The sequence below is a fragment of the Dreissena polymorpha genome, chromosome 7, assembly GCF_020536995.1.
Source record: "Dreissena polymorpha isolate Duluth1 chromosome 7, UMN_Dpol_1.0, whole genome shotgun sequence".
In the NCBI taxonomy this organism is placed as follows: domain Eukaryota; kingdom Metazoa; phylum Mollusca; class Bivalvia; order Myida; family Dreissenidae; genus Dreissena; species Dreissena polymorpha.
Window position 1 is genome coordinate 48953550 of NC_068361.1, and position 26767 is coordinate 48980316.

General features: G+C 35.2%; 2 protein-coding genes across 2 annotated transcripts in view; one reads left to right on the forward strand and one right to left on the reverse strand.

The window, feature by feature from the left end:
* LOC127837237 (complement receptor type 2-like) overlaps positions 1–26767 on the reverse strand; it is a 346639-nt gene that overhangs the window by 75808 nt on the left and 244064 nt on the right. The window lies entirely within an intron of this gene.
* Positions 13–24239, forward strand: LOC127837235 (uncharacterized). The gene is made up of 17 exons (XM_052364157.1): positions 13–174; positions 1648–1717; positions 6535–6609; positions 10360–10456; positions 10564–10706; positions 12237–12351; positions 12888–12960; positions 13636–13836; positions 14261–14390; positions 14733–14843; positions 15052–15152; positions 18427–18541; positions 18799–18969; positions 19344–19553; positions 19941–20120; positions 20494–20617; positions 23903–24239. Exons 1-17 carry the CDS (start codon positions 124–126, stop codon positions 24042–24044), a joined length of 2109 nt encoding a protein of 702 aa, XP_052220117.1. The 5' UTR covers positions 13–123; the 3' UTR covers positions 24045–24239.

The following is a 26767-nucleotide window of genomic DNA, read 5'->3' on the forward strand; positions in this document are numbered from 1 at the left end:
TTTAACTTCTCGAGAAAACTGTTCAATTTGTAGGAAAAACTTGAGCTAACAATTTCCGTTTTAATAAGAAATGACGTGCATGGACTGCCTTGAATAATGTAGTGTTCTCATTATGCTGGGTCAATGCTATGGGATTACTTGAGAATGTGGAATGCCGCGCAATTGATAGTGTTTGTAAGTAGTGCATGTTCTTTTTACTAAATGCTTTTCTACAACGATAATAAAAGGCTACGAAAACCGAAAGTTATGCACGTCAAACATACAAAATATTCGTTGATCGCAAGCTTAAATATATATTTTTATTATTTTTTATTATTTTTGATCATATATGAAAAACTATAACAAAACAAAACAAAACAAAACGAGTTGAATGATTGTTTTTTTGTTACAGCTTTTGTTTTGTCTTTAAATTTTCAGTTAATAACCTGAATTTAATAGTAAATGAAATCCAATGCCTTCCATGTGGCTTATTAATGTATGCTGTGAATCTCACATAATGGAGAATTTCATGGAAAGACCATCTGATTATTTTACTCGTGATTATACTGAACAGTATGGTAAACCATATGCAATTAACACATTTGAAAAGTGCACGAATGACGATCGTTTGTATGCATATAAGCGAGATAAACAATTGAAAACACGTAATCATTTCCTTCAAAGAATTCATTGATCGACACTCAGGCCGAGTGTAAAGCACCGATCGCCACACAGCAGCAATCACGTTACCGTGACCGTTACGTTATCAAAATGACGTTATTTTGTTACGTTATGTTTACGAAATTACGTAGCAAAGCGGGTGTTATACATGCGTTTAGTGCTATGCCAGATGCATTGAAGGTCACAAAGTATATAAACAATAATCTGGGTGTCTTTTAAAAATCGGTCTCTTAAAGGAGTATCTCGCATCTTCGTTCCAGATACAATTATCCATGAGGAGCACCATACGTAGAATAGAACGTTAAATAGAGAATAACAGGTTACTGCCTGATCTTTTTGTAATATATCAGGCAAGGCTTGGAATAATATAACTGCGAGGCTTGCCGAGCCGTTATTTTATTCGTGCCGAGCCTGGTATATTATAAAAAGATCAGGCAGTAACCTGTTTTTCTGTTTATCATACCTCTACGTCCCCTATTTTACAGAAATAATGAAATAAATCGCTAAAAAGCTGCAGTTTTAGCGGGAAATAATATGAGTTTTGTCGTTTGACGTGTAAATAATGACGTCATGAACACGCGCGTTTAATATTCGTAAAAATGTTATTTGCTGTTTTTGTTGCATTTTGTGTTTAAAAGATATTACATCTTGGTATCAAATTGTTTGTCTTGTTGAATCTGATTCGATTTTAATAAAAATGAGTACTTAATAGATGATTCCGAGTAATATGACCGTCCTACACACATGGCTGATATCCGAACTTCCTGTTGACCATGATATAAAAAAAAAATATCAGGCAACGTTATATCAGGCAGATATTAATGCGGTGGTATGATAAAACGTTTTACCATAGTAAATCGGTGAAATAAGAAAGTTCACTATTTAAGCTGCGTAAGCATTTCACAATGATTTTCACACGAGCAATACACTGTAACTCCAATATATCACGGTATAAAGTATTACGACGAACTTTTCACTGTGTTCCAGGCTCTGGTTTTCGGTCAGGGACAATCAGCGATTGACGATGTGTTCCGACAAGTACAGGAGGAATATGACAGTAAAATATATGCATGATCAGAATTATATTATGTATTTAAATATTATTAGGCAATTTATAAATTATTCATCTGATACTGACGTTGAACTGCGGTCAAATGTATTCTTTTTATGCCCTCTTCGAAGAAAAAAAGGGGTATATTGTAGTGCACAGTGTAGTGTAGTCAATCGGTCCGTCGGTCCGTCCACCAAATGGTTTCCGGATGATAACTCAGGAACGCTTAGAGCTAGGATCATGAAACTTCATAGGTACATTGATTATGATTAGCAAATGAACCGTATTGATTTTCAGGTAACTAGGTCAAAGGTCAAGGTCAAAGGTCAAGGTCACATTGATTCAAAGTAGTAAAATGGTTTCCGGACGATAACTCAAGATCGCTTAGGCATAGGGTCATGAAACTTCATAGGTACATTGATCATGACTGGCAGATGATTCCTATCGATTTTCAGGTCACTAGGTCAAAGGTCAAGGTCGCAGTGATTCGAAACAGTTAAATGGTTTCCGGATGATAACTTAAGAATGGTAAGGCCTATGCTCATGAAACTTCATAGGTACATTGATCATGACTGGCAGATGACCCCTATTGATTTTCAGGTAACTATGTCAAAGGTCAAGGTCACAGTGACTCAAAACAGTAAAATTGTTTCCGGATGATAACTTAAGAATGCTTAGGCCTAGGATCATGAAACTTCGTAGGAACATTGATCATGACTGGCAGATGAACCCTATTGATTTTCAGGTCACTATGTCAAAGGTCAAGGTCACAGTGACACAAAACAGTAAAATGGTTTCCGGACGATAACTCAAGAACGCTTAGGCCTAGGATCATGAAACTTCATAGGTACATTAACATGACTGGCAGATGACCCCTATTGATTTTCAGGTCACTAGGTCAAAGGTCAAGGTGACAGTGACAAAAAGCGGATTAACACAATGGCTGCCACTACAAATGACAGCCCATTTGGGGGCATGCGTATTTTACAAACAGCCCTTGTATTTCCTAATTTCTCTTCTCATTCCTGCCATGTCCCCTTGTGTATATGCATATTTAATCATGTTCTTAAACTTTATTTAATAAACAACTACTTCTGTTAAATCATTTCACTATCCGATAACTCACGTTTAGCTCCGCCAACATTTGTAGTTATCACGCTACTAAGCAACGTTTACTGATTCTTAAGTCAAGTACACTTTTTTAAAGCAAATTCTTTCAACAAAACTCGAAAATAGTTAATGAACGAAAAATATGGTTTAAACAGTACCGACATTCAAACATTTAACATACGTGAAATAGTACCTAAACATAAGAAAACGTAATTGTACAAATAAATGATTATTAATTTAAAGTTCAATAACCTTCAAGTCTTTACAATAAACATAAAATAATGTGCATGTAAAAATGCATGATGCAAAAGTCTTACCTTTAAATCCACACTCATCTATTGGATAATTAAAGTATCAATTTTGAGCTTGTTTTTTTTTTCGTTGTTTATACTATTATACTACGCAATTGTGTATAAGATGTTACTTGCAACAATTAATGTCCCAAATTATTGACATCTATGTCATACCTTGCGAATACGTAATGCGACTGATAAATTACGTCGTTGCTTTGAAATGCAATTATTCGTTTTATAAAAGACCGATTTAATTTAATTGCGTGTTTAACCCCTTAATTTTAATACCATTCCATATCACAAACAAAATACAAATGCAAACAACAACTACTAGATGTTTGCATTTGCTGACAAAGTTTATCATCCCAGCTTTCTTAATATTAATCGTCGGTATTTTAACATTTAATGCGTCATAAAGTGCCGTATACAGTCAATCAAAGTCCTAGTTGTCAAGGATTTAGAATATGTTTAATTGAGTACTTTTATGTTTCTATGGAGTTTTTTTAGTTCACACTTTTGAACCCAACTGTTCATATTGACTGCAGTATGTTGTCTGTCAGTGTTAATAGATAACGAAAACAAGCGCCCCTTTCTCGCTTCAATTGTGTTTTTTTAATTAAATTTGTGCGAAAATGTTATTATTTATGACTTTCTCTATATTAATCGCTATATATGTGGTTTTATGTTTAATCCCAGCCATCTGTGCCTGTGAGTTTGGGTAATGGTCACCTATCCGACCAGAGTTTAATACCCGAACCCGGTGCTTGTGAGTTTGGTTAGTGGCAACCTACCCGACCAGGGTTAAATCCGCGCTATCTGTGTCTGTGAGTTTGGTTAGTAGTCAAATACCCAACCAGGGTTTAATCCCCGATCTCAATGTGTCTGTGAGTTTAGTTAGTAGTCACCTACCCGACAAGGGTTTAATCCGCGCTCTCGGTGTCTGTGAATTTGGTTAGAAGTCACCTACATGACCAGGGTTTAATCCGAGCCCTCGGTGCTGGTGAGTTTGGTTGGTAGTCACCTTACCGACCAGGGTTTAATAACCGCTTTCGGTGCCTGTGAGTTTGGTTAGTGGTCTCCTTACCGACCAGGGTTTAATAACCGCTCTCGGTGCCTGTGAGTTTGGTTAGAAGTCACCAACCCGCCCAGGGTTTAATCCCCGCTCTCGGTGCCTGTGAGTTTGCTAAGTAGTCACATACCCGACCAGTGTTTAATCCCTGCTAACGGGGCCTGTGAGTTTGTTTAGAAGTCACCTACCGACCAGGGTTTAATCCACGCTTTCGGGGCCTGTGAGTTTGGTTAGTGGTAACCTACCCGACACGGGTTTAATCATCGCCATCTGTGCCTGTGAGTTTGGTTAGTGGTCACCTATCCGACCAGGGTTTAATCCACGCTCTCGGGGCCTGTGAGTTTGGTTAGTAGTCACATACCCGACCAGGGTTAAATCCCCGCTCTCGGTGCCTGTGAGTTTGGTTAGTAGTCACATACCCGACCAGGGTTTAATCCCCGATATATGTGCCTGTGAGTTTGGAAAGTGGTCACCAACCCGATCAGGCTTTAATCCGCGCTCTATGTTCTTGTGAGCTTGGTTAGTGGTCACCTACCCGACCAGGGTTGAATCCCCGCTCTCTGGGCCTGTGAGTTTGGTTAGTGGTAACCTACCCGACACGGGTTAAATCCCCGCTCTTTGTGCCTGTGAGTTTGGATATTGGTCACCTTCAAACCCAAGGTTTAATTCCCCGCTCTCGGGGCCTGTGAGTTTTGTTAGTGGTCACCTACCCGACCAGGGTATAATCTCCGATCTCTGTGCCTGTGAGTTTGGTAAGTGGTCATCTACCCGACCAGGGTTTAATCCCCGCTCTCTGTGCCTGTGAATCTGGTCAGTGGTCACCTACCCGCCCAGCTTTTATTCTCCGCCATCGGGGCCTGTGAGTTTGGTGAATGGTCACCTACCCGACCAGGGTTTAATCCCCGCTCTCGGGGCCTGTGAGGTTGGTTAGTGGTCACCTACCCGACCAGGGTATAATCCCCGCTCTCGGTGCCTGTGAGTTTGGTAAGAAGTCACCTACCCGACCAGTGTTTAATCCCCGCTCTCGGTGCCTGTGAGTTTGGTTAGAAGTCACCAACCCGATCAGGGTTTAATAACCGCGTTCGGTGCCTGTGAATTTGGTAAGTGGTCACCTACCCGACCAGGGTTTAATCCCCGCTCTCGGTGCCTATGAGTTTGGTTAAAAGTCACCAACCCGATCAGGTTTTAATCCGCGCTCTCGGTGCCTGTGAATTTGGTTAGTGGTCACCTACCCGACCAGGGTTTAATCTCCGCTGTCGGTGTCTGTGAGTTTGGTTAGTGTCACCTACCCGACCAGGCTTTAACCCAGCTCTCTTTTCCTGTGAGTTTGGTTAGAAGTCACCGACCGCCCAGGGTTTAATCCCCGCTATCGGTGTCTGTGAGTTTGGTTAGTGGTCTCCTTAACGCCCAGGGTTTAATCGGCGCTTTTGGTGCCTGTTAGTTTTGTTGGTGATCACCTACCCGACCAAGGTATAATCCTCGCTCTCGGTGTCTGTGAGTTTGGTGAGTGGTCACCTACACGACCAGGGTTTAATCCGCTCTCTCTGTTCCTGTGAGTTTGGTAACGTGTGGTTTCCTCCGTGCACTCCGTATGCCCACCACTTTACACGACCAGAGAAAAATCGATTATTATTCGATAACAACTTATTAGTTAGAAATATCAACAATGAATCAAAATTCGTTCCAATATTCGTGAGTCTAATAAGTTAGCAAAGTAGGGGAACTGGGACACACTCTGAGTTCTTACATTATGCAGCTGGAAGGACCTAATAAACTTTGACCTCATACATAACACAAATAGTAACAGAAAGATGCGGATTAGTGTAAAAGTGTTCGTAAATGGCTTTTTTATAAGAATAGACGCAGTATGCTAACAATATGCACTACAAAAAACATAACTATAAACTTGCAATCAGGTAACATAGTAAGAATACAAAATTACTTGTATGACATGTCACGGTCAATAACAAACACGTTTTTAAGATTATGATATTGCCAAAATTGGCATTAATCATGCGAAATTAATTTATTAGATAAACACACAGTTATTTGTCATGTACATCGTTTAAGGTCATGATGTTTTACGTCTTCGTTATTTGTGATGGTGTACTTATTTTTCAATGCTAATTTTGAACTTATAGTGATAAAGTTATACGTTTATACGTCATTGTTTTCCTGTTCTTTAGTTACCTTAATTATAAAATTGTCATAATCTATTTTAAAAACATTTACTTGTGTGTTTTTTTTTAATGATATAGTTTGCTATATCAGCAAAACTTGCTATAAATGATATTAGAATTGATATTTCAATGCCTAAGAAATATATGTTAAATGGTCCTGTGTATTGACAGACACGATGAAGAGTGTAGCATCTGGACTAGGCTCAAATGGTTCAGATGTATTGTTGGACGCTCATTTGCAGTCAGGTAACACGATATTAAAGATGGAGTTTCCTTTTTTCTCGCCCCGTAACCATAGGGCCACGACTTTTTTTTTTATTGGTTTACAAAAATTATTTTGAAAATGGTCCATCGGGCGGTCGAAAAAAAAAAAAAAAAAAAAAATCATTGGAAAAAAAAGTTAATACTAATAACATCAGAACAAAGACAACATATCTTTTATAACCTTAACACAGAGACAAAAAATCAAATTATGCAATAAAACACATCTATATCTTCAATTGAAATGAGTCCTAAAAGCACCTTTTGTAACATCAGGCAATTTTAAACACTCCATTACATGACATGCGTTCTTCTCCCATTAAAACCACAGGTGGTTAGCGTGTGGCTATGCTATTAATTAGTGAAAACATCATTTTGAATGATAAATAATCATATTATAACAAAAAATTAACTTTTCTGAAAAAAAAATTTTCACTATCAAATATATATATAACAAGGTATGCAACTCAAAATCAGCCCAAAACGGGGTGCATCGCTTTGAACAGCCATATCTTCATCAATTTTGCAGCGATTTTCACGATCTCGGTCTTATTCAACGCAGAAATGAATTTCCTTTCTGGAAATGTATATGTCTTGCAATATTTTTACAAATGCTGGGTCAACTTTTAAGAAATAACACGATACACAACACGCATGACCCAGTTGACAGTGATCATGTATTCTTTATGAATGAAATCTCCAGTTGTAAAGACACACCTCCGCATTGGACCAATGAAATCACTCGTATGTTTAAAATGTCAGTTAGTTGAAATGTATGTAAACAAAGGTTTCAAACGGCGCTGGACAGTTAGTCTTGATGCAGAATGTTACGACAAGAACGGTAATAATGTTTTTTCATACGTTTTATTGAATTATGGTATCGAACTACATGAACTTTATAGGGAAGTTGCCCTTTACTCCGTGAAGATTTCAGTCTTAAAGACAGCATGATCACTGTCAACTGGGTCATGCGTGTTGTGTATCGTGTTATTTCTTAAAAGTTGACCCAGCATTTGTAAAAATATTGCAAGACATATACATTTCCAGAAAGGAAATTCATTTCTGCGTTGAATAAGACCGAAATCGTGAAAATCGCTGCAAAATTGATAAAGATATGGCTGTTCAAAGCGATGCACCCCGTTTTGGGCTGATTTTGAGTTGCATACCTTGTTATATATATATTTGATAGTGAAATATTTTTTTTCAGAAAAGTTAATTTTTCGTTATAATATGATTATTTATCATTCAAAATGATGTTTTCACTAATTAACATCATAGCCACACGCTAACCACCTGTGATTAAAACGAAAAACTGCGCTTCATTTCCATAATTCGATGCGCACCATTACGCAATGCGATGCCCGTTGCATAAATCTTATATAAGATAAACTACTCATACACAAATTACCTGGTATGTGTTTGCTCTTACTCGACTTATGAGATCGTGCATGAAAAAAAATCGAGGTAGATCGATCCATGCGTCGTCGCGGTAATGTTTGTCAAAGTTGTTGTTGTCATGAAAACTCGTTGATTTACAAAGCAAAACGTCTTATTTGAACTGACGCGAATTAATTTAATCATATTTGTCAACTTCGCTTTTGCTTTATTTTGATAATTTAATCCAAAGTTTAATGTTAGCAAGTGTTTTTTTTTACTGGAATTGTAAACAAGGAGTCAGTCAAAGTCTTCCGAAAATGTGCAGCCTGTGTGAATTGACAGTTTGACGTCATCAAAGGAAAGCCGCTTTCTGTCGGAAGCAATAAAGCGACAACTTTCGCGCCGAAAAAATTGGCTTCCTTTGTCTAGCAATCAACATGCCGAACCAATCGTGTGTTTGTTTCTCAATTGCAATCCTCCAATTTAATAAAAGCACGTGCATAGCTCCGCCTTCGAATCTTTTGCAGAGAACGGAGGCGGAGTTTAACTGTTAATTGAGCAAGTGTTTTACGCAAGTTGAGTTCCGATTTGCCGAAATTACTCGGCCCTAAGCATTGAAACGACAAATACATTTATCAATGATTTTCCGAGATTTGTTCCGATTGCCAAACTTTCTGTACAGTTCCTATAAACTATGGCGGACGTGTTTACAAAATTCCTAAACACATATATCGTAGATAATGGCAGTGTTTTATTGTATTATTTATACTAATTATCAAATACTTTTTTATCTACTATAATATCGGGTTTGTTTAATATAATTAACATGTTAAACAATATAGTTGCGTCACAGACTCGGAAATAAATTTTGATGGGGTCGACATTTTACTGACGCTGATTTTCTTATTGTCTGTAATTTTTACCCGAAATAAATTTTGAGAAGTGCCCATAAAAGGACTGGTACATAATGTGTCACATTGAAAAATATCCCGATCTCTGCAATATATGTGAACCAATCGGTGATTGTACGTACTTGATTTTATTCGCAACCGTACTCAAACCAGATCGATTTTTTTCTCGTTTCGCTCGTTTTGCAGTGCGGTCGGGAATAAAATATTTAAAAAAAAAGACGATTTTCCGATTTTATTTTTTTTCCCATTTTCCAAAAATTAGGGTCGGCGGTTTTGTAAACCAATAAATATAAAAGTCGTGGCCTAGGCGCTCGATGTCAATAACAATGTTTTTTTATGTATTGATTTATTTATTTTTCAGTTAACCGTTGTTTATTATAATGCATGCCCATACTAAATTAATAAAAATCCTCCGACAAAACGTCTTCTTAAAAAAAGATAGTTCGACTTTGTATGTATAGATATTGACAAGGTAAATCACTCGCCATTTTTTAAAGCAACGGAAGTGCGTCATTATGCATAATTAAATTGCTGTTACCCCGCTCGCTTATTGAAATGCGCGCGCAGGCCTGGAACCTCGTTCTTTATACACAATAACAGCCACTTAACACTATGGGCGCTAGATTTGACTTTTGACGTGCTGATTTTTTCTGGAAATAACCATGGCAGACGAAATCAAGTTAAACAATTGGTAAGGAATGATTCATGTGTATGCAATTTACAATATTTTTTGTTGATTGCCCCATTTATTGAGTGAAACAATAGTTACAAGGATTTACAACATCGTCTGTGGATGTTTCTGTTGAAACTGAAAGTAGGGCGAGGTTCCCGGCTTGCGCTCGCATTTCAATAACTTAGCGGGGTGACAGCGATTTAATTATGCATAATGACTCACTTCCGTTGCTTTAGAAAATGGCGAGTGATTTACCTTGTCAATATCTATGTACATAGTCAAACTATCTTTATTTTTAGAAGACGTTTTGTCGGAAGATTTTTATTAATTTAGAATGTGTATGCATTATAATAAACAACGGGTAACTAAAAAATAAATAGATTAATAAATTAAACAAAAACGTCATTGACATCGAGCGCCTATGCCCGTAACTTGTGTTAGTGTTCCTCTAATTTAAGTTCTCCGACACTAAACTAGATCCAGTATTTCATTAATGTTACGGTTTTAACCAATCCTACTTTTACTGTTATCATACAGGTAACAATTGTGTTTGTTGATAATGTTCGACTCAGTGTGAGATTCTGATAGCCTTTTAACCTTTAAACTTCACATGCTGTGCAGTTGCCGTTCCAAAGCAATGACCCCACTTGTTGTCTCTTCTGAATATGTTTCGAGACTTTCATTTTTCCTTTACTAGTATATCATTTTTCCTATACAAGTATATAATGTTTTTTTTTAAAGTTTAATAGTTTAAAAGTGTTTCATGTGTTTAAGACTGGTGTCGGTATAGAATGAAGGGCAGCAACAGAACGCTTGTAAAGCTGCATTACGATATGGTGATAGACGTCGAGACATACAAAAAAGCTTTCAGGTAACTTATCGAATTGACTTGTAGAAAACAGAAATTCGTATGGTTAAATGCTTGATAAAGCAAGTCAGTCTTTATTAATTATTTTTGGCCGTTATACCAATCATTAGAAAGGACTTCACAGATGACGTTGATTCCTGCGAGACACATAGCGTTGATGGTCAGGCTGCAAATCGTCGGAAAAGGATTGCATCAGAAAGCGAAGAGAGCCGCTGGCCCCACGAAATACCGTATGAGATAGAAGAAGGATTTGGTATGATCGTCTTATATGATATCGAATATTTTATACAATGCAATTGTTTATACGTTTAATTTAATTCAAAACTATCAATTTTCGTTCATTAGTATCGAAATACTAAGGCTGATTAAAAAGCTCTCATGACCGTTTCCTGGGTAGAAACAGTACTAGGTGTATTTCGTGGAGATCTGATGAACGGTCCCAAAATGAAGATCGAACCTTTGACCTCTCGGTCGCTTGGGGGGACACTATATCGACTATGCCTAGGGCTTTTTAGTAGGCTACCTTTCATACGTTTTAATATACACTTGGAGACTTTTTTAACGCAACAAGTATTAAAATCAATATAGCTCCCTTATTTTAGAATGGATTTTGTTGAAATTTGGACTCAGACTTATCCAATACATATATAATACTTCGTGTCAATTTAATTGAAATTGTTCAACATTACAATATTCAACATAAAAAATATTTAAAAAATGCTAAAAAAGTAAAATTCCCCAAAACGTACATCGTAAAATAATAATTTGAAAAGGAAAACGCATTAACTTACACGTCTAAATGACCGACAGGCAAGCAACATAGATCTCATGAACATTCATACGAGCCATATTGTTTTTTTTATATTAATGTTATGTTTTCCTGGTGTTAAAATCCATCGAGAATGGTGAAACTGAAATTAAATTGGAATTATATAACGTTGTACTACATTTGATGACTTTTTAAACGCAGCATTGTCTTAAAATTTAAATATCTCAGTAATTAGTTTATATTTTGACTTAAAACTGTACATGGGATCATTTTACTACAGTATGTGCAAGCAAACAATAAAATCATTTATCCGTGACGATCGGATTCTTTAGCAAATGGGGAAGGTAGCCTTCAAAATGTCGATTGCGCTGTTGCGCTCCTGAAATTTTATACGAGACACATTGATTTTTTAAAATTAATTTAATGTTTTCATTATGTATTAACCCACCTAAAATGAAGAAATTGAAATAAAATTATTATCATGTCGCCTTTCACAATTTTTTAAGACCAAAAAGATGAAACCACACCTACCCTAAAAGGGCCCAATTGTCACGGATCAATTATGTTTTCGTTTTCTTGCACAGCATATTGTCAAATGATCACATGTGGTATTTAAAATCAATATCTTAACTAATTACTGAGATATTCAAGTTTGAAAAGTGTGGCGTTAGAAAAGCTTCCAAGTGTATATTCTAAAATGTTTTTTAAATGCCAACAATAGAACCAACAAGATGTTTTTAACTAAAACTATTTTTCGCTTTATTATTTAAGAATATTTTGTCGGGTTGTGTATTAATCTATATGTTGCCATTCACATGGTCTTGTGCTACCACTCGGCCTTACGCACTCTCGCGTACAAATACAAACTACGACCAAAATTGATTTCTTGAAAAATAGATCATACGACATAACATTTTTATGATGTACTATATTGCAAATATTAACATATACGCTTACACTTACATACATTTATTTCAATGATATGTTTAATTTACATGATTGTTCTTATCTCAGACGCCCCTGGAATCAGAACAATTAAAAAAGCTATGGAAGACTGGAGCAGATACACGTGCTTGCACTTCGTAGAAAGGACAGACCAATACGACTCTATCATATTCAGTCCTGACGAGTGGGCAGTTTTCTTTACATATTGCATGTTTTTGCAAATCGTATACTAACTACTCATGCTATTGTTTTGATGTTAAAAGTTAATTTTACATTTACGTTTTGACTCTTTCAAGAAGTAAGATTTAAGTAAGCTTTGAAAAAGACCTTTTTTTGTCAGTATGCTATTGAAAAAAAAGCACAAATAACAATAAATTACTGTTTGACCATCAGGTAAAAAGAAAAGAAAAACATCAACTGCCAATGGTTGGCCTGCGTTACAAAAAAAGAGAGAATAATTTAAGCCGCGCTCTAGAAAAAACCTGGCGTAATGCCCGTACTTAAAATGTCGTCCCCGATGAGCTTTTGCACTTGCACGGGAAAATCAGGGACGACACTTGCGGCTGTTATGGAATATTGTGTTGAAAGGAAGTATCTTATAAACGAAAATCCAATTTAGGCGGAGAATGTCGTCCCTTATATGCGTGAGCCGACTTCATTAAGCCATGTTTGCCCAGAACGAGGCTTATTTATATCCGTAACTTTCCTTTTTTCAAAAAGGATCTGCCTGTCAGATGTTGGGAGGATAATAGGACCCCAATACATCTTGCTGAATCTGCAAAAGTGTATGACGGTAAATATCGATTTAATTGGCGTCAACAAAACTTGCAACACAAATCCAGTAAAGTGTATAGTAAAGTGCTCATTGTTAATCAGTTACCACATCTAGCGGTCGAATTCTACCAATATTTCTCTCCGAAAAATGATTGGTCTGCCTTTGCACACATACAACTCAAACATTGCATTTCGTCATTAATAATAATGGCTATGGTGTTTTTTGCTGATCTCAATATCGAAAAGCACCGAAAACGGTTGATATATGATGTTCTTATACTTTATATATATATATATATATATATATATATATATATATATATATATATATATATATATTAAAAGGACAACTGCATGTAACATATGTACGGTGTTAAATTATGTCAAATATACATTTGTTGTCGAGAGCAACACGCGGACAGTATATATATATTACATGCAGTTGTCCTTTTAACACGACATTGACACATACATTGCCTATCACAAACTGTTTTGAATGCAGTTGTCCATTAATTTAAGGACATTGGCATCATTAATGTCCACTATGAGACACACGTAAATCATTCACACCGTATTTGCCACGCGAAACAAAAACATCAGTTTCAGATTGCCGAATCTCATTATTCTTTAAGACATTTGTTACTAAACGGATTCACTCATTGCCTCATGCATGCGGTAACATTTCACATTGCAGTTGCCGATCATTTTACACGAGATTGGGCATGCCATTGGCCTATACCATGAGCACACGAGGGAGGACCGGGACAATAACGTCACTGTACACTACAAAAACATTAAAAAGAAATTTCACAGGCAATTTGACAAAATCTACGACGAGTATCTCGATTTCACCAAGCCATATGACTATCACAGCATTATGCATTACGGCAAAAATGTAAGCATCCTGATTACAAATCAAGAGGTTCTACTCTTTTGTCCTACATGTTCAAGTATGACCTAAAGAAAGAGCTTATCCTGTAATTCTCTGTTTGTTGTCGTCTCTGAAACCTTTAGCATATCGTAATAAAGCACGACAGGAAAACCCCTTTAACAAATATCTTTACATATTTTGAATAGCAATGGAATATTATTAGAGGGTCTTACCTTGAACCGATTTGAAATATTTCATCAATAAGGATAATTCGATGAAAAACGTACACGTGTTGGAACATTAATAAGCAGAAATAAGCTGTTTATGATTATGTATTGTTGGTGAATTTTAAGAAGAAACATACACATATTATCAGTTCGTTTAAGTGTGGTGTCTTTTACGAAAGCTTATTTGTTGTACATATTTATAGCACACCTATTAATTTCAGTTTTTCGCCGACCCACGCAATGCTACTACGTTGGAACCGACAGACAAAGATTATTTGAATATTATTGGTGAAGCAAAACTCCTCAGCTTCCATGATGTACAAATTGTGAACGCCATGTATAAGTGTAAAGGTTAGCTTGTTTAATTACGAAATTAAGCTCCTAGTATTTGAAAGGAATTCATGTTTTTCACCAACGAATAGTTTTCGTTTTAATCTCTTACGCATTTCAACTGCTTGGTTATTTTTGTGCATGTAATCCGTGTTTTAAAACAAAACATGTTGAGTATAAAACCTAAAGCAACTACATTTGATAATACAGATTGCATGTTACACATAAATTATAATTTTTATTTAAATGAATAAGCAACACTACACTTTAATATATAATTTATTATTTATTACAATAATCCATTATAATTATTGTAATAACCTTGTTGACTTTCTTACCTTCTGTGTATACCTGCTATTGTAGAGATGTGTGCTCACGTAGAATGCCCGACGGGTGCATTCGTGGGGAAAAACTGCGAATGCTTCTGCCAAGGACCTCGCGAAAAGCCGGTTCAACGATGCATCAACCCGAAAGGTATGGGCGTGACGGTTGAAAACATATACATGATTTCAAACAAATCGCAATAGCATTTTTTTTTTCACAATTTATAGGTTTTCGAAGACTGTGGGTTCCTCTTAAAGAAGTTCAATAATTGTTGTTTCATATATAAAATTTATTATTGAATGTTGGTCAATTATGATAAGGTACAGAAATAACCTCCCAAGTCTAAACTTGTTTCCAGATGTCGATTGTAAGATTGAGAACTTTGATGTTCGCAACGTGGAGGTATTGTTGAACGGCATCTTGAAATCGGATGGTGAGGTTGTCCCAGACGGCAGCTCGGTAAACATAAACAATTTTCGTTACAAGCAGTGTATCAAATGTTCTTTCACTTACTTTTTAGAATTGCAGTTATTAATAATTAACTTAGTGGAACAGAGAATGACACAATTAAGGTACCATGAAGTGAATCAATCACTTTGAGATAACACTGGAGACTAAATTGTCAAGATGTTGCGTCGCTTTAGCTCATCTGATCATGAAGTACGCAATGAGAGCTATTGTGATCACTCTATTTCCGGCGTCCGTCATGGAGCGTCCTGCTGTGTGCAGAATTTTTCGTCATCGTTTAGCTCGTCAGCACTTTATAAGCCTTTTTTCATTCAACCTTGATACAACTTAATCTCAATGTTTATATTTACAATTTAAAGGCCGGGATCGGATTTTGGTCACATTGGTACAAATTCTAGTTCACCTGGTAAAACTATTAGTAACCCTTGTTACCACTCTTTGGGCCACGTTTATGTCTCATTCTTCAGACTCCCATAACTGAAATATAGGTAGCCCTCTATGCAAAACTTAAAGTAAATTAATCCCAAACTGCTGTTTATGAACATCATACTTAAATATTATTTATAAGCCAATGAATCGCATCATAATGTGTGTACCCTGTAAGCATAAATCTTCAATATCCAAATATCCTTTCAAAATAGTATTAACACTACAACATCCTGTTATTATTTCCATTTCGTATTTAAATTTTATGTCAAAGCTGAATTGATTCGAAGTCAATACTCTGTGTTTGTTTTATTACATTTATGTATTCATTTATTTACACTGGGGTCATAATTTTCGCCTTTTTTGACAGTACTAAAATCAACACGAACTTGTTATAAAGGCTTCCACTTCATTGTGTTCTAAGTAGTATACAACATGAGTATCGCCCAGATTTGTGTCTATTTGTTTATAAATGTCACAATTCATCAAACGTTTGCTTTCATAAAATTAAACACGAAAATGTGTCTATCCAAAATTTATTTATCGTACCATTTTTAGGGTTTTACCTGTGCCTCAAGCTGAGCTAGAAGTAGAATTTCTTACTTTAGCTGTGCCAAGTGCTGAATTTAACCTACATATTCAACAATATTGTCATTTTTAGAATCAATTTCAACAAACAAGTGATCTTTTCTCAAAGCTCACATTCTCATATCAACGTTTCGACATTTAAATTCTTATCAAAAACAATCCGAACTTGCGAAAAAAGGAATGTGATACTTTCATCAATTTTTTGCTGTTATATGTTGATACTAATAAAGCACAGTGCGAACAAGTTGCAAGAAACAAAACGCAATTAAAAAACGGGTTTTGTTGGATATTTTTTATTGTAAACAAATAATTCTCGCGGATAGTATTTTTCGATTGCCCGTTTAAATTGTAATGCGCCCCACTAGCGGTATTTAAGTTTCGTATTTTATTCTTACCCGCGGCTTAACACTTCTCTTTTTGACCCCTGACACATTTAACGAAACTTTACAAGAGATCTCAGTGGATGACCATACTTTGGAATTGGCATGATTCATTGTATGGTGTTCCTCTACCAATTTTGCGCAAAGAATGCATTTGGTGCCAAAACTGACCACGCACAAGGGACACAAGATTTATATAGACTGAAAAAGTAAATATTTTTAAAATATCATCTGCAATCATTAGTGTCAGAGGTTTGTCATCTTATGGTAGTACTTTGAGTTTGATCAATTCATGCCTCAGTAATCAAAAGTGGCGCCGCCTTAGGGGTTACTTGTTTTCCTAAAATGTTTATAGTGCAAACTTAAAACAATCTTTTCCTAATCCTAATGTTTCCTGGATTTGTTAATATATATAATGGTCCTATGCTGTTCAAATCATGCCCCTAGGGTAAATATAAGTCATCCCAATGAGTCGAATCATTTATTTAGACTTCAAGTTGTATATTAAATATCGATTGACGTCAAATATTGATTTAACGGATTAGATAATGTCAGGCATTTTATATTTTATTTGTACAAATGTATAGTTGTTATTACGTCTGGGGTAAAACTATTATGTCCAAGTGCGATATCGTATGGTAATATGTTGTTTTTTTTCATATCATGACTCATTCTCGGGTTTGCTTTTGTTTTGTTAAACAAAATGCTCTAAAAACGTCGTAGGCTACAGTAAGTGTCATACAGAGTGGACAGCAAAGATTAAAAAAAACACATTTTATTACATAAACATAATAAATCTTCATATAATAGGTAAGTTTCTACATGTGTCAGGTGAGCGACCTAATCGGGAATCCCTAAAGGACTGACCCGCAATTGACACTATACATATCCGTTCGTGCATGCTTCATGTGAGGGCTTCACATACACAACTTGGGGTTACCAAACTTTGGAAAAAGGGCCTAATCCACCCATATGAAGCCCCCATCCCCAATCTCAATTGCAGTTAAGACCCAATCACCAGTAAAAAAACTTCCAGATTTCAAATAAATATTGGTTAATAAGTTTATCAACTTTTATGAAAATCGGAGAAATTTTTCTACAAAGTTTGTCATAAGTGCAAAGCTATTGTTAATATCGTATGTCCGGCGAATGTCCGATATACAGTGCACGGCGTGCAACGTGAATATGTAGTGTTTTTTGTGCGTCGTCAACGGTTACCTCGTTGATACTCTAGAAGCCACATTTGTCATCCAATCATGATGAAACAATATTACTATATTCAATAACTATGTATTTTTAATTTTGATAATTTGCATTAAATTTAGGTCACAAGGTCAATTATTCATGTATTAACAATTGACACCACTTCTCAGGCCACATTTATGACTCAATGTTGATGAAACCTTGCTAGTATATATGCCAAGTTTGAATCTGAGTCACGTGGGTTTAAAACCAGGTAAACGCATACAGTCTTAGATAACCTTATTGCAACTCTAAAGACTATAATTATGTGTTACTCAATCTTGATAAAACTTTGTCAGTATGTTGATCGGAGCAAATTTTAGATCTAAATATGGATCTTGGTCACATTAGTACAAGAACTAGGTCATACGGTCAAATCTCGGGAAATTCTCTTAAAGACTATATGTATGAATCAATATTGATGAAACTTGATCAGAATGTTTATCTTGAGAGTGTCTATGCAATATCTAATCTGGGTCATCTGCTTTAAGAAACTAAATCAAAAGGGCAAATGTTTAAACAAAACATATAAGGGCAATATTGCTGAATCTTTCTCTGACTTGTTCAAAAACTGTGTCACCAACTTGAAAATCTTAAAAAAATGTCCGTCTGTCTGTTGCCAATTGTAGGTGCTGGCACGATGTAAAGGGTCCAATGAAAATATCCCGATAAATGAATCCCATTCCGTTCTGGATTGTAAAAAAGGACACTTGAAAGGTCAAATGCCCAGACAATGTCCAGGAGGTAAAACATATACATTTACTTTTACATAAGTTATATATATAAGTGATTATATTTCAATATGCTTCTTTCTGAAAATGTTTATAAATGTGAACTTTGTGGAATTTTTAAATAAATGAGCATAGATACAATGCAATAAATTACTGAATACCTTTTGTTAAAATGTATTGTAAAACAAAATCATGAGCTTTTAAACATAAATTTGAGCGTCAAATGCATCATTAAAAGCACACCAAACACACAAATTCGATCTTTTTCAGCACTATACGCATGCCCCATCGTGCAGTTCGCAACTACGAGTGGCCCCTTTAATTACGGCTACGATGTAAAGTGCTTCGATAAATACGAAATGCAGACGCACTTGCAAGCAGCACGCTTTCAGTGTGACTGGAGAGGAGTCTGGAGGTCATTCGTACCGAGATGTATCCCTAGTAATATAAAACATAACTTTATAACTTATTTCCTTTCGCTCGGAACAATCTTTACACATCGAAGCAAACCTCATTAACGCTGTGTTACAAACAACATCAAGACATCCCCAACTTCTTTGTTATTTTGAAAAACATAAACTGATACTCGCATGCAAGGCGATTCTAGTTTGCGATGCCTCATTATATAAATAATATTCAGTTTATTTATTAATCAGATATAAGTTTAACCTTTAGTGTTTGCAACATGTTAGTCCATTACGGATACTCTGTTTATATATTTGTTTTGCACTATAGACGAACATTAAGAATGCACAAGGGTTTAATCAGTAGACGATCTTATGAAATTATGCAATTGTTTTATTTCTTTCATAAAGAAACATGCAAAGTTATCTACGACAATGCAAAAGTCAAAGTGCAACTAATGAATGGATCAAGTATAAGTCCAAACTCAAGAATCAGCAGTGGTCAGAAGATCTCTATGTCTTGCACGCAGAAGGGTAACGTTCCTGACCAACTGACGCTGACATGTGACCACGGTGTATACAGTGAGACAGGCGAAACAACGCTCCCTGTGTGCAAACTAGGTAACGTGTTTCGTTCTTTGTGTATAGAATATACTTGTTTACAATTATTTAGATGTTAATTTAAGTTTCGATGTAGAACACCAAAGTGATTTGTTTTGCATTTAAAATTTAAATGTTCAATCATTTGTTCCCCTTGGTCCGAATCGCTACATTGACTTTAACACATTAGTCAATAAAAATAAATCTGTTGCATATTTTGAAAATATCTGTCATTGAACATCCTTTTTGGAGTGTGAAAGTACGCATGAACCGTAAACAAGTTAATGAAGAAAGTTCGGACGATGTTGAAGAAAACAAACATTTTGTTGACGTATATACGTCCGTGCTTTATTAAACATTATACTTTGTATGCAGTTAAAACCAAGTATTTTTCAATTGCTTCACCAGTAACGTGTGGGCCACCACCTCTATCGGGCTCTGTAGTTTACGGGCCAGTGAATAACAGCTACCTATTCAAGGACACTGTAGTAATACAACGTTGCCAGGGTAAACTCTGGTTTCAAGGGGACCAGCGTTTAACGTGCACAGCAGACGGCACTTGGAACGGGACAGCAACATGCACACCGTGTAAGCTGATTGTTTGTTTGTTTATCAGGATTTGTTGCCTTGTTCAAAGGCATTTCTGTTCGTAGATAAGAATAGCCATGCGAACTGCTTTATTATTTCCTACCCCGGGATTATCTTGTACTCTAGTTAGGTTTACAACGGGCCTATCAGTTCGGAATTGTGTTTATTTAGTTGGTGCATTGGGTTATCGTCCCAAAGCAAACTTAAGGTCCGTTGGTGAACACATTTTTGCTGGTATTAAGATTGTATGGTTTTATTTTATGGGCTTTACTATCACGCGATACATTGGCATATATTGGACGTCAGCTGGAAGTAAAACATAAAACTTAAGATTGGCTAATACATTTATCACAGACATGCCTTTTGGTTTCAGACTGTCAATATGGCACTGAGAAATGGGAGGAAAGGCAAAATAAAGATCTGATAAAACATACAATCAGAAACATTACAGTGGAATCATACCAGGAGTGCCTTAGATATTGCAAAACCTATGACCGGTAAGCTAGAGACTTGTTCCTTCATTTCACATTATTTGCAGTAGTAAGATTGCTATCGCATTCGTTTAATACTCTGAAATATAAGCTGATAAGTAGATGATGTCGTATCAAATTGTTTTTTTTTTATAAATCTGCAAAATTACTCTAGCTAACTGCTTAAAATGATTATTAAAATATATATATTGTGACACAGCAGTCACAATGTACAAAAGTTTTGTTTGATTTAGCAATAAAAGTATGTGGTTTTATTTTATGATACAACCTGTCAATCGAGCAAAATCGCATCCGTCATAAAATTACTTCGCGAACGCCCTGAAGATACAAATAAACGGAAAATTTGAAATAACAAATTGTTTATAATTGTTAAAATTTCGAAATCAATATATATTAATTTAACATATACAAGCGGAAAAATGTATTCGGTAAACGGTTTATTTGATAGATGTCATTAATTATACAATATATCTTATGTTAATTAGTTACTTAATTTTATTTATTACATCTCACTTCACAATCAACAGTTTAATTTCTGTATAACTATTGAGCGAACGTATTTATAACTATTCATCACATGTGCATTTCTCGATACAACGTTTATTCAATTCACTTTTTCGCGGCAATGTTGACTGGTACTGTAAACCTCGCGTGGGTAAATAGAACAACAGAAACCAGAACCGAACGAAATCTTAAACTTAAAAAAAGCGTTATGTGTATGAGGATGCTTCTATTGAACCACAGATTTTACAAACAATATCCAACAATAATAGTACGCCATTTTCTTTTTTTATCATTCATAAATCTACACGATTTTGTTTCACTCTAACCAAAAAACGATTTTCTTTCGAAATTGCAATGACTAGTGAGGAAGAGCCTCAAATGGTTCATCGTGGAAAGAACATATCCAATAATCAATATTGCTTCCAAAAAAAAAGACACAGTGAATAAAAATGAGTTTGAAGCAATAAACAACAACAACAAAAAACACGAATCAATGTCACAACATATTTACAAACCTACGTTACGATGTACATCAATTTTTATTTATATTGAGTATGTCATTTTCGTATACCGCACATTCATGGCGTTATTTGTATTTGTATTGGCATTAAACATTTTGTATCAACGGTATATTTATCTATTCTCTGTCGCATGCATTTTATTTAATTTATTACTCGTGATATGTTAATTATTTAAATGAACGCTGTTTAGTCTTTTTACGCCATCTTATTAACATGCCACGTTTAAATATAGCTTTAAACGCTTAATTCTCATTCTGGTATTGACAGGTATTGTGAGCCAAGTCTGACGTTTATTATAAACTTGAGTTAGTGCTCTTGTAGTGTGACGGATAAAAAAAATTACTTTTATTTGTTCGATGTTATAAAAAATGACGTTCTTGGGGTACACAGTGTTTTTTGTCAACCGTCAACAAAAACTGTCGACCTCTTGACGATTAACTAAACAATTAGCCGGAAGATAATTGTGAAAATATACTAACTTTTCTAAATGTTCTTTCTTACATATCTTATGACAAACCTTTGTTATGTTTTTAGGCCTAACCTATTTTACTTTCTATTCTCTTTAAGAAAATGTATGGTTTCCTGGACAAGAGCAAACTGTTGACTTTTAGCTATGTCCACGGTTTTACATTGTTTAGGATGCACATATGGATTGGAATAGTATATTAACAAAACAGGCACCGATATCAAAGACGCAATTTTTAACTAAAATCTTTTAAGAGCTGCCTGTTTTTAATGGTTTATAGTGTTTCATGCGAACCAAATGATCATAAGAATGAAAAGGGTGCTTCGTACGTTTTTGTGAAAATATTTATGTGCATGTATACAAACAAAAAACTCTGGCTACTCGAGTTTAGCTTACCGAATCGTGTTTAAACCAAATAATAAACACGTTTTAGACATTGTGCATGTCTATTTTATTCAAATACAATTTGACGGATTATTATTAGTTTTATTTACCCTTGCTTCATGAAAACAATTCAATTATACTACTAAAAAGGAAGCAGTATGGCTGATCATTGGCCATTCTTAACTACGTGTATAGCGCATTTGTATTTGTTACTTACCCCACGTTCTCACAGAGCTGCGACTTTACGACGATCGTCACGATCAAGCCACGATCTGACAAAGTTTTTGATCGGGCGGATCGAGGCCAAAATCGATCAATTTGGCAAATTATGGTCTTCATTTCGACTTTTTTTTCTTATTTTTTGTTGTTGGCCACGATCCCGCTACGCTTGTTTTAAGCATGTTCAAAATAAGCGTGGCAAGAGCATAGCCCTCTCCGATCATGAAGACTCTTCAGCGATCATACTGCGCTTATGAAGACTCCACTACGTTTCTCCTGCGATTTGTCACGATCGGCCTAGTTTTCGGCCACGCTTTGATCGTAGTAGAAGCGGCGTCTATGTGTAAACGGGGGGTTAAGAAAATGTACACAAGAAGAAGAAACAGATTGAATTTGAAGAGTACTTCTTACTTTTCGCGGTGTAACAATACAATGTCATTGACAGTTAACTCTATCCTAATTTATTGAGATTTTTGATGGTACATTTATAACCTGTTAAAATTCCTTTTGATTTACTGGAAGAGCTGCTCTCAGTTACAGACATTTTATTTTCGACATGCGTGTAGGGAATTCATCGATGTTCATAAAAAATCATTTAGTTGTTTAAATATTGGAGCCTACCGTGAGAATACAGCTAAGGCTTGTTGAACTCAATTACAACAAGAAATGTGTTTGTCAGAAACACTATGTCCCCATCTGCGCCGCTTTGATTTAGGTTTATTGGCCTTTGACCTTGAAGGATGACCTTGACCTTTTACCACTCAAAATGTGCAGCTCCATGAGATACACATGCATGCCAAATATGAAGTTGCTATCTTCAATATAGCAAAAGTTATTGCAAAATGTTAAAGTTGGCGCAAACAAACCAACCGACAGACAGACCAACAGACAGGGCAAAAACAATATGTCCCTCACTATTGTGGTGGGGGACATAAAAACGACCGGACGAAAATGTTTAAAAAAGTGAACTTTGATGTGCCACGTGAAATACCTGTTTATTTTTGTAATCAATACATCTTGCAATGATCTTTAAAAATGATTATGATCAGGGCCTACGCACACAAAACGTTATTTAAATGAATGGGGAGGAAAGTCACAAATGATTATATGTTAAAGTGTCAATGTTATTTGGATACTTTTCTGTAGAGCATTTATGGCATTGAAATGTTATTTTATTGATCAATCAATTGGTTTCAGTATTCTGTGCCGCGCGTTCGCATACGGATTCGACCAAGGAAAGCGCAGATGCCATGTGACGTATGCGGACCCAAACCGTCATAGAGATATCATGCTGGGCGATAGGCAACTCTGGTCGGTGTGGATTCGAAACTGCACTTAATTACAATAATTTTGCACTGTGACATATACAGTGATGGAGCATGAACATTCATACTTGTGTATACCTTTGTACAAGACGCTATATTGGTCCGGTTTGATTATTGTTTTATTCAATTTTCACGTGTATGTATCTTTACTAAATATTACAATGTGTGGACTGTTTGTTATGTAAATAAATAAACTCATAGCTGCTTTACTAGTCGTTTATGTTATTTTGTCTTTTAAAAAGTGTCTTATTTTGATAATTTTAAGTGTATAATTTTAATATATGTTCCAAGCAAAAATATGTGTTGCTTTAGCTGTCATGAAGTTATTTTTACATTTAGCATCGACAAAGTCATGTGACTTTAGGAAACTATTTTGAGGATGTATTTTGTTTTCTGAGTTTTTATGTCTTTTATCAGACAACAAATTAGATCAATTATTTGTACCTTTATTCTTTTCCACAGTAGAAATCATCATTGCATTGAAATAAGTTTGAGATGTCAAGTAAAAAATAGAGCGACAGTGTAATGCATAATTTCATGTAGTCTTTACATTATAAGTTGTGTATTACATTTACTCTAACAAAATCAACGTGCAAAAGTTACTGTATATTACTTTAATATTGGTTCACGCGGTTTTTACAATAAAAACGCAATTGAACTACTGAATTTATCACAGATTAATATGATATTTAGTTTTCGTGTCGAACAAATAGCGTGAATTTTAATTCAGTTATTAATATGTTATAAACAGATGCTTATGCAAACAACCAACACAATGCATCACATAATTATAAATAAGTAAACGGCGCACGCTTTAGATCAAAATTATTAAAAATCACATTTTTACGAAAAAGGTTCGCGGAAAATATATCTTTTATTGCTTTTTATGCTCCCTGGGGGAGGCATATATATATGCCCTTGTTCGTCATCCCTTCAAAATATATTTGTCGCATGCGACAAAACAAGTATTGCTGCTAGAGGGATGGAACCTTACAATATATATTAATCAGCATGCTATCTTTTGCAACTAAATACTTTGGTTTCCGATATGTTCGACATAATCGGAGCTATGAGCACATTTTTAGTAAAAATGAAATTGTGTAACTTATGTTGCGCGTTACTTAAACAGTAATGTTGATAGAGAGATGAATCTATACAGACCCTGTATTTTGGTTAAGGCTTTGTTTTTCAAGAATTGAGTTTTCTGATAAAAGCGGAATGTGGAGGCATTCTCGTCATGCGGGCACAATTCTAGTTCTATCAATTTTGAAGTTGTCAGAAACATGTATATGAAATTTTAAAACTAGTGATTGCTTATGGATGCTATAGATTGTTTATAAGCTGTCATTCGAGATTTTTAATCCTATTTCACCGCGTACAGACTACTGTTTCATGATGTGTTTATAAAAGCACCCAGTCGACGTGTACGTTTTTTTAATTTTATTATTTTGTATTGTGTGATTGTTTCCTGTCTTAAGCCAAACTTGAAGACTAACAACGATATTAAAAATTCGTTAATAATGTTTATTTAGTAAGGATTTATTTATTGAACATTTGGATAATGGTTTTACTCAAATCCGTTATCCGGCTTTTATGTATAACTGATTGAATATTCTTGGTTAAAGAGAGATCTTATTTAAAAAACTTACATAAAATATAAGGCGATGTGGGGATTAAAATCAAGAAAAGATTTCAACATAGTTCCAAATAAACACGTTCTGTATGAAACCATCATGTTAAAACGGTGTAATTGGTTATGCATTATGTTAATGTATTAACAATTCTTAATATTGATTAAAGACAGCTCACTTGCGTCAACGTTCCCCTTGGCATATAATAAAAACAAATCTCTGATTTGAAACGAATGTTCGAAACCCGAAATCCCCTAGTTTGGTCATATCTATATGAATATATAAGCCTTATACACAAATTGCAGAATACGGTTAGTGCCACTACACAAAGTAAAGAAACAAGAAAGTCGGGAATGTCGGGAAGCTATTAAAACGTGTTCGGAAAACTGTAGGGCGGCATTCGGCCACTATCGGAACGCTATCGGAAAATAACGAATTCTTGCAGTTAGTGTGCATTAAAAAAAATTAATCGAGTTTGAATTTTGAAAAATAATATCATCATGAATGCTATTAAAACAATTTTTGGGAGCATATATGACATGTTTATACATCCGATGATATAAAAAAAAAATAAGTATTCCAAAAATACAATATGATATTTTATACATTCTTATGATATATATTTTTTGTAGTTTCCCATATGTTTTGATTTTTGTATATGAATACTACTAAGCTTTTTCAATAACAAGAATATGATCATATCTTTAAACATATAACTTTTAATCCTATGTGAATTATTGAGGAAATACATTACTAAGTCCACTAACATGCAATGATAAACTGTTTGACATAGTTTAAAATTTTCGACGCATTTAATGCGCAATGAACGTATTCGACAGATGAAGTTTATAGTGTTTATAGTATTTCAATGAATCAATTGATTTATACGAGTATTGTTCCCGCTTTGCTGGACAGTAATTTCCCCGCGTTTTGGTGGATTTCTCTATGAAATGCATTGTTCACCTAAATAAAATTGTGTGTAAAACGCACACAAGACACATGACAATCTACATATGATAGTGAATATCAAACGTGTATACTGAATATCTTTAACAACTCTTTATTGTCAATATCAAGACGCAGTTGACCATGTTAATATGTTGAGG

Excerpts from the sequence above, each read along its gene's own strand:
- LOC127837235 (XM_052364157.1), top strand. The coding sequence starts at position 124 with ATGCTATGGGATTACTTGAGAATGTGGAATGCCGCGCAATTGATAGTG. Across the intron at positions 6,610-10,359 it reads GGACGCTCATTTGCAGTCAG|ACTGGTGTCGGTATAGAATG; the intron begins GTAACACGATAT and ends CATGTGTTTAAG. Across the intron at positions 20,618-23,902 it reads TATTGCAAAACCTATGACCG|TATTCTGTGCCGCGCGTTCG; the intron begins GTAAGCTAGAGA and ends AATTGGTTTCAG.